The 16,427-nt window shown below is 41.8% G+C and overlaps 2 protein-coding genes across 4 annotated transcripts in view; one reads left to right on the top strand and one right to left on the bottom strand.

Moving 5' to 3' along the window:
• The window catches only part of MGLL (monoglyceride lipase), a 160,555-nt gene that overhangs the window by 101,255 nt on the left and 42,873 nt on the right, over positions 1-16,427 (bottom strand). The window lies entirely within an intron of this gene.
• KBTBD12 (kelch repeat and BTB domain containing 12) overlaps positions 6,163-16,427 on the top strand; it is a 55,186-nt gene continuing 44,921 nt past the window's right edge. Inside the window, exons 1-3 of one of the 3 annotated variants that reach the window (XR_014522467.1) lie at positions 6,163-6,494; positions 12,699-13,885; positions 15,491-16,366. Coding sequence is in view for 2 of the 3 variants with exons in the window: in XM_083489320.1 (XP_083345446.1) it covers positions 12,807-13,885; positions 15,491-15,761 (1,350 nt within the window). In the remaining variant the exon portion in view is untranslated. The remainder of the gene's footprint in view (positions 6,495-12,698; positions 13,886-15,490; positions 16,367-16,427) is intronic. The other 2 variants (XM_083489320.1, XM_083489319.1) reach the window with 2 other exon arrangements.

Below are 16,427 nucleotides of genomic sequence, written 5' to 3'. Positions count from 1 at the left end.
AGATGAAGGTTGGTTAATAATAATAATAATAATAATAATAATAATAATAATAATAATAATAATAATAGGAACTATGCAATGTTGAGCATGTGCTCTTATGTAGCTTCCACTCCTTTCAATGAGGGTTGTACGGGAGGACTTCTTGGTGGGTTGCATTCAAAGTAAACTTCTGAAGAATCTTTGATATTACATTATAAATGTTCTAATATAAATAAATATGTTCATTTCAATATTTATATTTTATATTTTTATTTATATAAATAAATATTTTAGAAGCCGGAACCACACTGGGGCAGGAAGATATACTGTATAAGATACACTGTGTATAAGACGATGCTTTTTGCTTAAAAAAAAAAAAGGCAAAAATTGGGTGTCGTCTTATGCACAGATAGTGAATGCAGAGCGGGGGACATGCGATTAATGGCAGCAGCAAGCAGGAGATTGGCAGCGGCAATTGGGCGGGTGATTGGTGGCTGCGGCAAGGCCTGCTGGCAATTGGCTGTGGCTGTGGCATTTGGGCAGGTGATTGACGGCTGCGGCAAGTGGATGGGTGGGCTGTTTGTGGCGGCAAGTAGGCAGACAACTGGCGGCTCCGGCAAGGTGTGTGATCGGCAGTGGTGGGCAGGCGGGTGAGCGATTGGTGGAAGTGACCTCCCCCCCCCCAAAAAAGCTAAGCAACTTAATTTCTTAATTTCGGGTTAAAAAAAATAGGGGGTGTCTTATACATGGGGGCGTCTTATACACGGTAAAATACGGTAATATGCTTTGCATTTCCTCCTGCCCCCAATTGAATTTGCATGGGAATCCTGTACGTACCACTTTCAAAAGAATATAGATGCGCTACAGAGCATTTAGTACAGCATAGGGAAACAAGGCAAATACTTACTGTAGTTTTGAGCACTAGAGGGCAGAGTAATAATGACTTCATTTGCCAAGGGCATCCACTGACACCTTTGAACAACCTTTGCTTCTTAGAAACCTGCTCTGTCATGTGCCTTTTATTGTTTCCTTCCCCATCAACGGGTTTTGACTCGCCTCTGATGTCACTGTCACAGTCCTCTCTGCCCCGCTGTCACAACTGCTGTGAGAGGGAGCAGCACCCGTTTCCTGGAGCAGAGGAGGACTTAAATGAAGTGCCTGGAGGGAGATCTTAATCTCCTCATTGTGGATACAGACAACATGTTCAACAGATCTGTTCTTTGATGACATTTCCCCAGTTGCCATGGTGGGAGCCCTGTGAATACTGGAGAGGCTGTCAATCATTTCATTAGCCACAGCGGTTTTTCAAAACATATTTCTGTTCATTTACATTTGTAACCTGGCCTGCACTACGTAGTTCCAGGACTGGCAAGAACATCGATCTGTCTAATTCCATAAGCAGATAAAACAACACTGAATTTTGTGTATGTTTTTAGCCGAAAGGACCCAGCCATTGGCAGCATGGCAGGCCCACAAGAGTGTTGTTGAACATCCATGCTAGTTTCACAGAAAAAGCTAAGCCATTGTCTTCCTTCTGGCAGGGCTTTCTTTCCATCTTCCGGCAGCTAATCCTCCCCAGATAAACACCGGAAGGTTGGGGGGGTGGGGGGGAGCAGTGAGACAATGGCACAACTCCTTCTCTCCAGCAAAGAGCTATTCCTGTTCTGTTTTGTTGAGTTGAGAAGGGGAGGGTCCAGCTCTCTCTCTCTTTCCCTCCCCCCCCTTTCAGGCTGCCCCAGCCTTCCCTGCTGTTGAGATAGTTGTGGGAGGGAAACTTTGGGGATTTTAAAGGCTTTTTCCCCTGCAGGAGAAGCTGCAATATGTCACCAGATTTTCATTCTACATTCTGAAGCCTATGGGCAATTTAGTGAATAGGCTAAAGAGTGCTGGAGGGCTGCTCCAGAGTAATGACCCCTCCAGACAACCTGTTTATTCAACAGTGACCCTGATCAGCTTGCACAAAGCTTATGTGGAGGTTGGGTTATATCTCCGCTCGGCCATGGCGCCTACTTGGTGATTTTGCAAAGTCAAGCCTACCTTACAGGTTGACACGAAAATAAAATGCATACTCTTACGCAGAGCACCTTTTGAGCAACGGTGAGGTGAAAATGGCAATGAATAAATAGAATATTTAGGGACAATACTGCGCCAACTACGTAAGAGTATGCTGAAAATGCACCTCTTTACCTTGTCCATTGGCACCTATTTTGAAAGACCCAGCTGCTTGACTTCTGATTGAAAATTGTTCAAACCAATTTCTATATTGTGTTTCTACATTGTTGTAACTTGCCCTGGGCCATTATGGTGAAGGGCGGGTAGGTAGTAGCTGATGATAGCACAAAAAGAAATAAATAACATTTTATTGGGGGGGGGGATAAAAAAAGTGTAGTATAAAAAGTAGCAGGACCAATTATTATTTGTGATACCAACACAGGAAATATAGCAACATAGGAAGCAACCATATACTAAGTCAAATTGTTGGTTTATTTAGCTCGCTATTGTCTAAACTGACTGGCAGTGTCTGTCCAAAGTTTGAGACAGGAAGTCTCTCTGAGCCACAACTCGAGATGCTGGGAACTGAATCTGGGTGCTTTGGCATGCAAAGCAGATACTCGACCACTTCTCCATACATGTATTCATTGCTTAGCTTGGGTGTAATTTCCCACCAGGGCTCCACACATACATCTTCTTTAGTAATTCTTTCAAGGCATATCAGTATGGCACTGACTGCATGGCTTCTGAGCCCTTCATACTCTATGGCAGCAATACCCTGGCTAAGTGTCTCCTACGCAAGACCCTGTGGCAGCCATATAGGGTGTGCAGTGCATGAGAGTTGACAAGCTCCATGGGGCCAACCAAAAATGCTAATTTTGTTGCATGCCACAGTTACGCAATAATGTCAGTGTTTTATTTCTTATTTCTGATAATATTCTAATATAACTTTGTCACATCAATTAGCATTACGCATTAAAATGCACCCATAATTTCTGTATGTTCTAAAGATAAGTTAACAAGCAAAATACATAAGCAGGACTAATTAACTAACTGTGCACTATCTGTGGTCTCCCAAAATGGAGCCTGGGAACTTGAAAATGGCAGTAGTTTTGTCAAGGGAGCAAGGGTTGTCATGCCACCAAGGAAGATCTCGAATTAAACCCCCTAGACTCCAGGAATAGCATACTATTCACTTGTCCACAAAGGAAGCAGATTATCTTTGTAATATCAAATTCAAATATAAATTCTCTCAAGTATTTATAGCCCTGCCTTTCAGAAAAGTGCCTTTTTAATGCTTCCGTCTTCTTTTTTATTACCGGTGATGATGACAACATAACCTACTTTATAAGCCCCACATAACTAATATAACAAAAGAGAGAGAGAGAAAGAAACTGTAATTCTTTGCTGGATGGCACGTTGCCGCATTTCAGCAGCCAAAGTGGACAGAATTGTGGAGGAAGTTTTATTATTGTGCAGCCTGGCTCTCTCACACTGCCTTCCCAATTGACAAAAGCACCATCCATCATGCTTTGCATTCCAATTTTTCTATGCGTTCTTTTCCAGCTCATCATAACATAATTATGTCCCTTCTGTTTCTCCCAGCCAGGAAGCGGGACTTTTCGTCTGCTAAGGCAACATCTGCATAATATAAAGATGACAAACCCTCAGCAATGGTGAAAATGTGGCTGAAACCTGCCCATATTGCATAGTTTGTAAATGTTGAGAGGTGCATAGCCGATTTCCAAAGGGAGTAAAGTGGGCCTGCAACTTCATTGGTTACCATTTGCAAATTTTATGCTACTGTACTACGTGCTTACGGGTCTCAAATCTTTGAAGACCCTAGGAACACTGTCCTGGTAAGAAGTGACTAGCACTGGAGAGAACTGAGTTAAGAATGCTTGCAAACCTTTAAGAATATTACTGTGGAAATTTAAAGCTTTCTTCTCACTTAGCAAGAGTAATTAGCAGCACAATATACATTTTTGTGGTTATGTAATCACCATATATGTAAAGCAGTTTACTTTCCCCAAAGAATCTGGACAACAATTCCCAGCCCCCTTAACAAGCTACGGTTCCCAGGATTCTTTTTCTGAATCTAGGCTGTTTTCCAGAAGTTTTTAAAAATAATTTTTATTAAACATTTTCTTTGTTTACAAAAGTATGTGCATTGTATCTTTCTTCAGGTTGTGTTTTCTACAGATCAGTTATGTTTGTTTTGAGACAGTGTTAAATTGCAAATTGCTTCTGAAGCAATGACAAAATTGGATGTGAAAACTCAGTGTCCATCCATTAGCTCCCAAAATGCCTGAAGGTGATCTTGTATCTTTTCAAAGAGAACTTTTAATGGAACATATGTTGTATCTGAAATGAGTCAAGTGTTGGATCTGAAAATTTAGGGTCCAACCAACTACCAAGTCTCAGCATGCCTGAGCATGATCCCAGACTTTCCAAGAGCATCTCCAAATACATCTCACACCCAAAGGAAGCATGATTAAGCAAATATATTGAGTAAAGTAAGAATGTAAGCACTGGTTCATTAACAGTTTGAGGAAGCCTGGCATAAGCCCTTGAGTGTGCCAAAAATACTTCTTTAAACACCAGTACTCTAAATTTCCCAGTCTTGGTTGTTTCTAGTTTCTAGCAAGCAAGCAAGCAAGCAAGCAAGCAAGCAAGCAAACAAACAAACAAACAAACAAATCAATCAATCCAGTTTCTAGGAAGAAAAAAGGTACTTAACTTTTATTTATTTATTTTAAAAAATACAGGTATTTTAAAAATGAAATAAGGCATATAAGTTTGGCATGAGGAAAGACAAATCTGCAAATATTTTCTCTTTTCCTTTTCGTTCCCTCATTTCTGTTTGTGTAAAAGGAAAACACAAGACACACAGTGAGCTAAAACAACTGAAGAGTTATTGAGAGTCCGTTAAGATAACAAGCCTAGTTAGAATGGTAAATCTTGATAAAGAAACAGATTTCAGTTCTGAGAAATGTTTACGGTGAATCAATGTTAAAAGGAAGAAAAGTATATGTTTCAATATTATGAGAATTGCTTATCCTTTTAAAGAAAAAGTGTAAGTACCTCATTCTATATTATTTTTTAAATTGCTAGTTAAAAATAGGTCAAAATTTAGATATGGAAAGTCCTTTTCAGTGGTACAACAGAAGTGATCTGGATGGTGTAAATTAAAACCTCTTCCTGCATTTGGCTCCTTAATCTCATTGGATGTCTTCTTGATCTGAACCTCTGAGAACTAAGGGAGAAAAATTAAATTTCATGTCTGCATAGCTAATTCCACAAGTCTAAAGAACTTTTCAGTTTTCCTTCTTACTCAGAGCTGATCTTTAAAGCTTAATCTTCAGTTAAGAATAGCTCTTTAATCTTCAGTCATAAATTGATCCCCATGCCAACATTTTCTTATGTTGAAGACACCACTTTGTACTGTGGTCAGTACAAAGTTACATAAGCAAAGCAGCTGAGAGGGAAGCTGCCATTGTCTTTACTAAGGCTCCTCACTGAAGTTAGTAACAACAGGTTTATTAAACAAAGCTTTATGCAACTCCCTGGCAGAGTTCTTAATGTCATAGCAGTTTCTCCTACACACCATACATTCAAAAACATTTAAAGCGCGCACACATACACACACACACACACACACCCAGCCAGAAAGCTGGGAATTGCAGTTTATGCCTCACAGAGCTACAATTCCCATCCCCCTTAACAAACTGCAATTCCCAGGATTCTTAGGGGTGGCACACTTTAAACGTGCAGCGTCTACACAACCTTTGTGTATGGACTGGTTTCTATATCATGCTAAATCAAACCATATCTTTGTGTGAATGTGTTCAGGTTCCTTTGCTCCTCCCCAGTTATCTTTGTTGCTGTGCCTTAAGGACAGCTCATGGTTAGCCTGCAGAGAGCTAAACCATGGGTCTGGATTTGGACAATACACTAAACCAGACATTGGCTTAGCTCCTCTCTGGGAGCCTGCATGTTCACGCTAAGCCATGCTTTGACATGCAAACTAGGCCAATGTGAAGAGAGTGAGGCATGAGCACAAATAGAGGATTGTCCTCTGTAAAGTTGAGCACATGGCCACCACAGTCCTTCCCCACCAGTATAGCAAAAGCAAGGCTGTCTTGCCCCAGTTAATAAAGTCCAGCTCCAAGTCCCAGTTCTCTTAAAATTGGTTCACCATTTTATTTTTATAGCTACATGTCAATTTAGACAGGGGAAGCACAAATGCCAGGTGGTGAGTTGTCTCACCAAGTCCCAATGTGCCCCCGCGATGTGACATTAATACAGTTCTCTCAAAGTGCCAAGTCAAATAATATTGAGCCAAGCCTATTTATATCTTCTGGCTTTCATTCCATCCACATGTGACTCTGGTATATGCACCAGGCAAAAGGAGGATTGCTTTTCCTCCTCTCTGTCTGTACCTCTCTACTCCTCCCACCCGGTCCCCCAAAGCAGGAAAAACCCAGAAGTAACAGAAATTACAGAAATGCCGAGAGAAAAAGGTAAATATGCCTCTTTTGGAAATGGATACAAATGTGGTGGCAAGGCTGAGCTTTAGGTGGCAGGGAAGTGATGTGGTTATATTTGTGATGGGAATACGGGCCTAAACTAGGCCTTGAGAAACAAAAGGAAAAATTTAACTGCGTTCCACAGAGATGAGGGTGCCAGCATATGGGAACACTTTGAATCTAGCATGGCAGACAATGGCAGCCATTCAATAAGGTTTCTTTGCAGTACTTCAATATGAAGCCATATTGTACATCAAATGCATGATGAATTATACAGAACTGCCATTGAGATTGCATGAGACTGCCTGAAACTGAAGTCAAGATTAGAATATCTGTGCCTGAATGAGACTGAAGGAGCATTAAACTATTAGGTTCCAGGGCTACAGACATCAAACAAGGCAACTACAGAAAGCCTAGAAACTGAAATCAACACCAATTTCTAGAGAAATGTTTTCACAGAAAATATTTGCAGATGATTTATCAGCTACAGCCATGGAGTTACAGACTCAGATTGAGTATATTATTGTGCCCTGTGAGATCACAATACAAACTTAGATGCATAATTGCTCTATTGCCGATATGGGAGTTCTAATTTGGGTGTAGAGTACCTGAGTCTGACAGAATTGCTTAAGGTTACACATATTGGTCAAACAGTGCCAGCAAGAAGGGAATGCAAAGTAAGGCTGCATGCACACCATGCACATATAATACACATTACTTTAATGTGTACACATTTAATACACATTACCTTCAAAATCCTGGGGACTAGGATTTTGCAGCTCTGTGAACCACAGTTCTCTGGCTTATTTGGGGGAGGGGGGATAAAGTGCTTTAAATTTATTGTGTGTACACAGCCGAGTAAATAAGAGTTTTCATACCACTGAAGGAAATTAAGAGGCTGAAAACTGCCCCTTCACAGGAGCCAGTGACAAAAGTTGTGTAGTGCCAGTGTTTCACTGTACGTTGTATGATGGAACATACAGTTGCCACATATGACTTGTGAGTCCCTTAGCTAACAGGGACACTGGAAATGTCAGGTGTCTTTATGCTGTGAATCAACTTGTTATTTATACTAGAGATGACCAAAATGTCTTCTTGTAGCATGGGGTAGTCTGGGTGTCATCTTTCAATCTTCTCCAAACCTGTGGTTTTATATCTGCAAGATGAGAGGGGGCCTACTAAAGTGGTCAAAATAGTCTCTTCGTTAAGTTAATGGCCCTAGCCAAGACTGTTAAGTACCACTGTGCAGAACTAGAGTCCATATGACTCATCGCCACAGAAACTACTAGTTAGTGATGCTTCTAAAAGGTGACAGACCACTTCTCCTTTCCTAGTTGGAGGTTGTGCCATTAGAGTGTGAGGTGGACAACAGACTAGGAACTAGTCTTGTCTGGAGCAGAGATCACAGAGCCAGACTTCCTCTTTGACTCCACAGCTATGGCCCTTAACTTGGGAGGGAGGTGTAGGTACTGTGCACCCCTGAGTACCCCCAGAAAAAAAGCACTGAGTAAGCCCCATTGAATTCAATGGGACCCACTCCCAAGTAATAATACAGATATAATACAGGTAACACGCAACTTATATATGCATTTAACATGTGTGCATTCAGCTTATGTGCTTGGCAAGAAAGTGGGTGGGGAATTAAAGAGGGCAGAAAGGAGACAAAAACAGGGCAGGCATCTAGGGAAGAAAAAACTTTGACAATCCCACTTGCCATTGACCCCAATTTGTTTTGACTATACACAGTTTTGACTTTACACACTAGCCCCAGAATGTCACCCCCGCATAAGTTGAGAGTCACCTGTATTGCCGCCTTAATGCTCTATTTCTGCACAATGTTTTGGGGTATTTCATAACAGTAGTCCTGGAGAGCAGATCTACAAAGTGTTGCCAAAGCACAACTGCTAGGGGTTTTGTTAAAGAATGGGAAAGCATGCTGTGTTAACTACCCTAATAATTACTAAATTTAAAGCAGATTTACTAGAAGGAAAACGAAATTAACATTGTCAGGACACAAAGGGTAACCAATAAAAGTAATAAAAAGGGAGAATGTAGCCTTCTTTCTTTATTTTCTTTAAATGTGGTATTTCAAGTGTTTGTATTATACACAGTAAAGCAAGGTTTTTTAAGCCTTTCAAGCCTTAGCAATTAGCATATTAGGGAAATGATGGTGTTACAACAAAGCAGGGAGTTAAAACTGAAAGCCATACCATATTACATTTTACTGTTCATTATTGTATTGTGCTATTCATTAGACACAGAGAAGGATTTCTATATTTCATTCAGGTACCGAACTGCATCAGTACATAAAGAAACTGTCCCTGTATTGATTTTAAAAAAAACAAAAAACTGGAGCAAATTTAGTGCAAACCCAGAGAACCAACGTATTTGCAGATAGTGAAGCATTTTCCTCCACTCCTTAGCTGTAGCAAACTCACAGAAAATACCTCATGGGTTGTTACCCATGCACAACCCTGCTGCACCTACAGTGGTACCTCGGGTTACAAATGCTTCAGGTTACAGACTTCACTAACCTGGAAGTAGTACCTCAGGTTAAGAACTTTACTTCAGGATGAGAACAGCGGCAGCGGGAGGCCCCGTTACCTCAGGTTAGGGTGGTGCTGTGGTCTAAACCATAGAGCCTAGGGCTTGCCAATCAGAAGGTCGGCGTTTCGAATCCCCATGATGGGGTGAGCTCCCGTTGCTCGGTCCCAGCTCCTGCCAACCTAGCAGTTCAGAAGCACATCAAAGTGCAAGTAGATAAATAGGCGGGAAGGTAAACGGCGTTTCCGTGCGCTGCTCTGGTTCGCCAGAAGCGGCTTAGTCATACTGGCCACATGACCCGGAAGCTGTACGCCGGCTCCCTCAGCCAATAAAGCGAGATGAGCGCCGCAACCCCAGAGTTGTCCACGACTGGACCTAATGGTCAGGGGTCCCTTTACCCTTACCTCCGGTTAAGAACAGTTTCAGGTTAAGAACGGACCTCCGGAACAAATTAAATTCCTAACCAGAGGTACCACTATATTAGGGTCCACTGAGCATGCACTGCTTAGAACCCCACCCCCTATCTATGCTCAATATATATTCTAGGAATAGATTTGAGGGTCCTAATAAACCCCAGGTCTAGGCACATGTTTGTAATATAGTTTTGAAGAACAAATCATAACTGTTTCTTGCTATTCCACGTTTCCTTGGATAAATTCTCCTCCACTCAGGGCCATGGACAGAGAAAAAACTTCAGGTGTTTGTGGGAGCAGGCTGGAGTCACAACTTTGAACTGGCCTCCCCAAAATTATGCTTGATCCCTGTTATCTCATAAAATTTAAGTTTCATGACTTAATTTTATGAGATACATTCTAATAAGTCTTCCATATTTGTGGTTTATAGCTAGAGTTAACAGATCTTGGGGTCTGAACCAAGCTTTCAGAAATTGAGCTTCTTTCTCAGGAGTCACACCCACACCATACGTTTAAAGCACACATCTTTAACATTTTAAGAGTCCTGGCTTCCCTGAAAGAATCCTGGGAACGGGTTACTTTAACCCCCTCAGAGTTCACAGCACCCTTAGCAAACTACAGTTCCCATGATTCTTTGAGGGAGACCATGTGCTTTAAAGGGGTTTGATTGCAAGGTGAGAATTCAGAAGGAAGAGGGCAAGCTGTTTTCTACAGGTCCCATTCCTAGCTTTCTTTCTCAGTTTTTCTTTTTCCAGCATGTCCTTTCGCCAATATGGGGCTAGCATGGTTCTTCCTCTCCCTCCCAAAATGCTTTCTATCTTATGTAACCAAGATCAAAAAGAGAGAGAAATCTAATTACATGAGAATATAGAAATCACACACCTGGGAGAAGCATGCTATCCTCTTATGGCTTCAACAACCGTATGCACACCCATTTGGGAATTAGTCTGACTGAACAGGGTGGGCCATTTCCTTTTGGCAAGTTAACCAAGAGCATTTTGGGATGCATGTATGAAAAAGTGACAACTGTGCTGTTCTCATTATGTGAGAGAATTAGGTTTTGCTCAGGACCGTGATCTTACATCTTTGCCAGCATTTTGTCTCCCATGGCAACCTTCATGTCCAAAATAGTATGGTTTATAGGTCCCCAATCCAGCCTTGTAATTCTCTCCTCGTTATTAGATGTGCTGTTATATTAGTCCATAACCATCAGATGATGAAGAAAAAATTGTTCTTCCCTGTCTTCCCTTCTCTTCATTCCCCCCTATGAGCTGTTGAATTCTCAGCTCTACCTAGGAAGCTCCCTCAATCCAGGATGTCTAATGCAAAATATTATCAAAATGTTACTTCAGTGGGAGTCTTATTTTCATGTATTAATAGCTCTTTGGCAATTTGTCTCCAGGAACTGTTCTTTGAACAAAATCTAGCTACCCTCCTCTTTCATTATTGAGGAAGAGAGCTAAACTAGAACAAGGCGCTTTCTTTTGGGAGGCTGTATTCCTCCAGAATGTGCTGAATTTCCATCAGCCCCAGCAAACATCAGTATCATTAATATATGGTTACCAGACGTCCCCGTTTCCCGGGGACAGTCCCCGGATTTACAAATCTGTCCCCGGATTTCATTTAATGTCCCTGGATTTATATTTTAAATGGTGTAGATTTATTAGTAGGGAATGAATGTTGTGTGATTGGTTCAACAGCACAAGACACATCATATGGGGACTTCTGGTGAGGCAAAATGGTGGATGCCATGGCAGTGAGCAGCTCCTGAAGCCAGCCAGAGCCAACTGCGCTACCAGGCTGGCTCCGGGCTGCTGAGACTGCTGCTGCCGCCACCGAGGGGGAACTGGGGACACATGCCGCGTCAACTGGGGGAACCGCTGCCCCCCCGGACCCAAATCATGCCGGGAGCAAGAGCCCAGCAACACTCCGGGGCTGACGCAGGGAGAAGGAGGAGAGGAGGAGAAGGAAGAGAGAGAAAGAGGAAGGAGAAAAAAGAGGGGAGCCCCGACCTTGCTGCGCCACTGAGGATGAGAAGTAGGAGAGCACCGGAGGGCAAGGACACATGGCCGAGCCCAGGCCCAACCTGAGCCTACTCCACTGCGGCTAGCACTCCAAGAGAGCAGGTTGGGGCCCAGAGGAAGGCTGTGCGACAGAAGAGACCACAAAAGAGAAGATATTACTTCTTAATATATTTTTTTAATAACTTTAAAAAATATTCCTCTCTTTTTTTGTTAAAAAAGTGTCCCCGGATTCTTTGAAAAAAAATCTGGTAACCTTACATTAATACAGTAACAAAAATTAAATGTATATCCTAACCTTCCTCCCAAAGGTGTGCGGGACAGCAAACACCAAAGTGATAAAAAATATTCAAAATAAAATCTCATTTAATTAACAAAAACAAAAACATCTAAAGGCATTTTTAAACATTAAGAAACCTAAAAACATGGTACAATTAATGCTCAGTGATTATTGGAGTTGCAGGACAGATTCTCCACCTCAGCCCAATACAAGGATTTGGACTTGTGAGTATAGAAGCACTCAGCCTTTACTTGTGATTACAGCGAAGAGCTTGTGCATTGTTTCCCATAGGCTGTAGAATCAAAACACTTCCATTAGCTGAGTTTTCGCCCACAACAATTTATATTGGACACTGGATGTCAGAGCAAAGTTGCAGCATCAGTTAATGCCCAGTCAAGGTTTCTGCACCAATGTTTCCTTGCCGGAATCTTCAATGGATTTGGAAACTAAATAGGAAAAAGAATGTGTTTTTAAGTAGGCATAGATGTATGAATTAGTGAATGGTTTACAAAAATGCATGGGTTTTGATGGATGGAGACTGCAGAATTTATCCATTAGAATCCAGATTTATATACTGGGTCTCAATATTCTCATGAATTCTTAACATTCACACTATGAATATTCTGCATATTTGTTCAAATATTGCTATAGTAATGCATTATTCAGGATCTTGTCACTGACAAAGGACATAAATGAAACCAGCTCCTGGTGCAAATTGTTCAATCCTCAAAATCTGGAGTGGAAAAACACTGGATTTTTGTTGTTGTTCAACCAGAAATGGAAAATCCTAAATTTGCAAAAATAATAATAATTATATATTGCAAATTCATCTTCTCAAAATATTTACTGCCTTTAGGCTGTAACAGTAAAACTTGATTGTCAGACAATTTGAAGATTTGTTCACATAAGAAAATTACATGTTTCTCCTTCTCCCTTCCAGGAACATCATACTGAAGGAACTTCACTTTCAAAGCTACGTATTAGATATGCCAATAGCATATCTTTCAAACCTCAAGCAAGTACAAGAGAAGATCTTAACAACACCCAAATGTTTAGCATGGATTACAAGTCCGAGGGTAAAAGGAAGCAGCGGCATAGCTTGAATTTACTGGATCAAATAAAAAGTATGAGAGATTTATCGGAAATGATTGATGTGGTTTTGGTGGCTGAAGGTGAAAAGTTCCCTTGCCACAAACTGATGCTGTCTGCTTTCAGCCCCTACTTCAAAGCCATGTTTACCTGCGGCCTGATTGAATGCACACAGAAAGAAGTAGAGCTGCATGACATGTCAGCAGAGAGTGTGTCCATACTTCTCCACTACATGTACACAGCTGAGCTGCACCTCACTAATTCCAATGTTCAGGGTGTGGCCACCACTGCATTTTTCATGCAGATGGATGACGTTTCCAGCATGTGTCAGGCGTACATGATGGAGCACATGGATGCTTCCAACTGCGTGGGAATCCATTACTTTGCCAAGCACATTGGGGCCGAAGAGCTGTCCGATCAAGCCAGGAGGTATTTGTACCTGCACTTTGCAGAGGTGAGCCTGCATGAAGAAATACTGGAGGTTGAAATGCAGCAGTTGCTAAATCTGATAAGATCAGATGACCTGAATGTGTCCAGGGAAGAGAGCGTTTTGGATTTAGTCCTCAGATGGGTTAACCACAGCAGGAAACTGCGAGCAGATCACCTCTCTGAGCTCCTGAAGCAAGTCAGGCTAGCGCTTGTAAGCCCTTCGTTCCTGGTCGAAGCTCGGAAAAGAAACACGGTGCTTCTCAGTAATGCACTGTGTAGTGAGATGATTGAGAGAGCATTAGAAACTATCAAGAAAACCAACCAACCTTCTCTCACCCTTCGCTATGGCATGGAGACCACTACCCTTCTGCTTTGCGTTGGCAATAACTCGCAGGGCATCAGATCAAGACATGGCAACTACGGCGATGCCAGTTTCTGTTATGCTCCTGTTACACAAAAGACGTACTTTGTTTCCTCTCCGAAATATGGAGAAGGCTTGGGATGCGTCTGCACCGGTGTGGTTACTGAGAATAATGATATCATTGTGGCTGGGGAGGCAAGCGCTGCCAAAATGTCTAGGCAAAAGACCAAGAAAATTGAAATTTATAGGTTTGTATCCTCTGACGTGAAGAAACTAAATACAACTAGCACCCCATCATAAACTTCAAATTACCATGTGTGCATAGAAGTTAAGGTTTAAGGGCTACAACACTCACCCCAATGCCTGTTTAATGCTGTGCGGCCTAAACCTCTTCCTCTGATCTTCTGCTATTCTGCCTAACTTCAGAGGCTGGCAAACTAACAGCCTCTTTCTTGGGCTTTAACCTCAGATCCATTATTTCATAACAGTGCTGATTAAAAAGATACCATATGTAACTGAATTTATGAAAGATTTCGGACAATTATAATTCTTCATCTGACTTATACTGGTGGCATCTGATAAGTTTTATTTTTATTTTATTTAATTCACCAATACCAGTTTATTTATTATACTGTATAAAATATCTGCCTGGGTGGCTATGTTGTTGCCAAGACACAGGCTTTTACAGAGTTCCCCTTGACTCCTGCAGTATATTTAGTACACTATGTACAATATAAATACAAATCAACAGTCACTCAAGTGGAATTTCTACAGGCTGTGGACTAAATCTTTTATTTCGTAGCCCAATTCATTGATAACAATGGCTAGAGTGCCCTCTATGTGCCACAAATAATTCCATAGGCTACTAGTTATTGTTTTTTCCTCCTCCTTTTGCAATGGTTTAATCCCTGTTGAATCACAGGCAAGTTTAGTGCTCTTATTCTTGTTTACTCAATAGTATCATTACTACTGAAAGTCTTCACGATGTTTTAAGGGAAACTGAGGTTGGGTATAAATCCCAACAAAATCAAGAGGAATTATTCTGAAGTAATCTCAGTTAGGCTAGGTATACACACTGCTCATTCTGTTTTCTACCTCTTAAAAAAACAGGATAGAAGACAGAAGAATTTTCCTGACAGAAAATTTTCCTTCCCGCTGATATTGCCACACCCTCCTAATAGTCAGTATGTTCTCCACTGGCCTTCCCTACTCTGATGCCCTCCAGATGTTGTGGGAGGGAATTCTGCAAGATAGCTGCTGCCTTGCTAAGAACTTATTCTGACATTGGGCAAAACGGGTGACCTGTCTTATCAGATACGGACCTCCTGATAAGAGGGGGTATGCAGGATGCCCTCTCAGACAGAGTGCAGTGGTCAGGTTGGTATATAAAGGATGAGACACTTTTAGGCATCCTGGTTCCAACCTGCAATAGGGCTCTGTGTTCCAGTAGCAGCACCTCAAACTTGAGAGCCACAGATTCACACCCACCCACCCGCTGTATAAACCCAACACAAACATGTGGCATATATATTGCAATCATTTTGGGGTAGAAGTGTGCCAAGGTATGAAGTTGTTTTGGCACAATTTGGCTGCAATCCTATTCCCACTTACGTACTTGGGAGAGAGACACATTGAGCTCAATAGTACTTCTTTCTGAGCATACATCATCATCATATTATCATTATTAAATTTCTATCTTGCCATTCTTCCCAAATGTACATGTTTAGAATTGCATTGCTTGTCATTGTTGGAAAATAAAAATGACACATAAAGAGAGGGATTAGGTATAAATGTTTCCGATTTGACCTGTTGCCCTGACTATTCTAATATTAGCTTCTTCTTCTTCTTTACAGGTACAACAGTCGGGGGAATCACTCTTGGCAAAGTCTGTGTACTGCAGAGTTTCGTGAGCTCTATGCTCTAGGCACCATCCATAATGACCTATATATCACAGGAGGTCAGATGAAACTGAAAAACCAATACCATATCACAAACTGTGTGGGGAAGTACTCAATGGAGCAAGAAAACTGGAGGGCCTTGGCTCCCCTCCCAGTGCCCTTGGCCTGCCATGCTGCAGTAACCGTGAAAAACAGGCTGTACGTCATGGGAGGTTGGACGCCGCAGGTGAGGAATGTCGCAGAGCCTTCTAGCATTTATGGTGTACTCTTCCACCCATACTGCCTGTGCTTGTTATGGAGGCCTGTACATATTCCCTGTGCCTCCACTCCTCTAAGAACATGTACACACTCTTGTTTACTTCATCCAGTGTGCTCTCACTGCTGGTTTGAGAAGCGGTATGCATATATCATTAGCCACAATTCATATGTGCTCTGTATCTGTCCTGACATTTCTTATGAAATACTGCATTTTGATGCATTTTTCTCCAAACCGGCATCTGAGTTGAAAAAAAGAATGACTTAACTGCATTTTAAGCCAGTAATGCACACACAGCCTTACTTTCAACCGTGTCTTCGGTTGTCATTCTCCACAGACACCTTTCACCTGTCTGCTGCTTTGACTCAGCCCCCACCATCCCATCACACTCTCCTGCTGTCAGTCGTCCTTCCCGCTCACTGGTTTCATAAGATGCTTATGCATTGTGGCAGAATAACCTTTCCCAGCTTGCAATCCTATGTGTACTTATTAGCCTAATTTCCTCCACGAGGTTAAGGAACAGCGATTCTTACTGCTCTTTCAACTGTAGCACCCAAGTGTAGAAATGAATTACCGTATTTTTCGCTCTATAGGACGCACTTTTTCCCCTTCAAAAATGAAGGGGAAATGTGTGAG

Source organism: Podarcis liolepis (assembly GCF_965112155.1).
Source record: "Podarcis liolepis genome assembly, chromosome: 2".
Taxonomy (NCBI): domain Eukaryota; kingdom Metazoa; phylum Chordata; class Lepidosauria; order Squamata; family Lacertidae; genus Podarcis; species Podarcis liolepis.
Note: the sequence above shows the minus strand (reverse complement) of the source record. Positions and strands in the feature narration are given on the sequence as shown.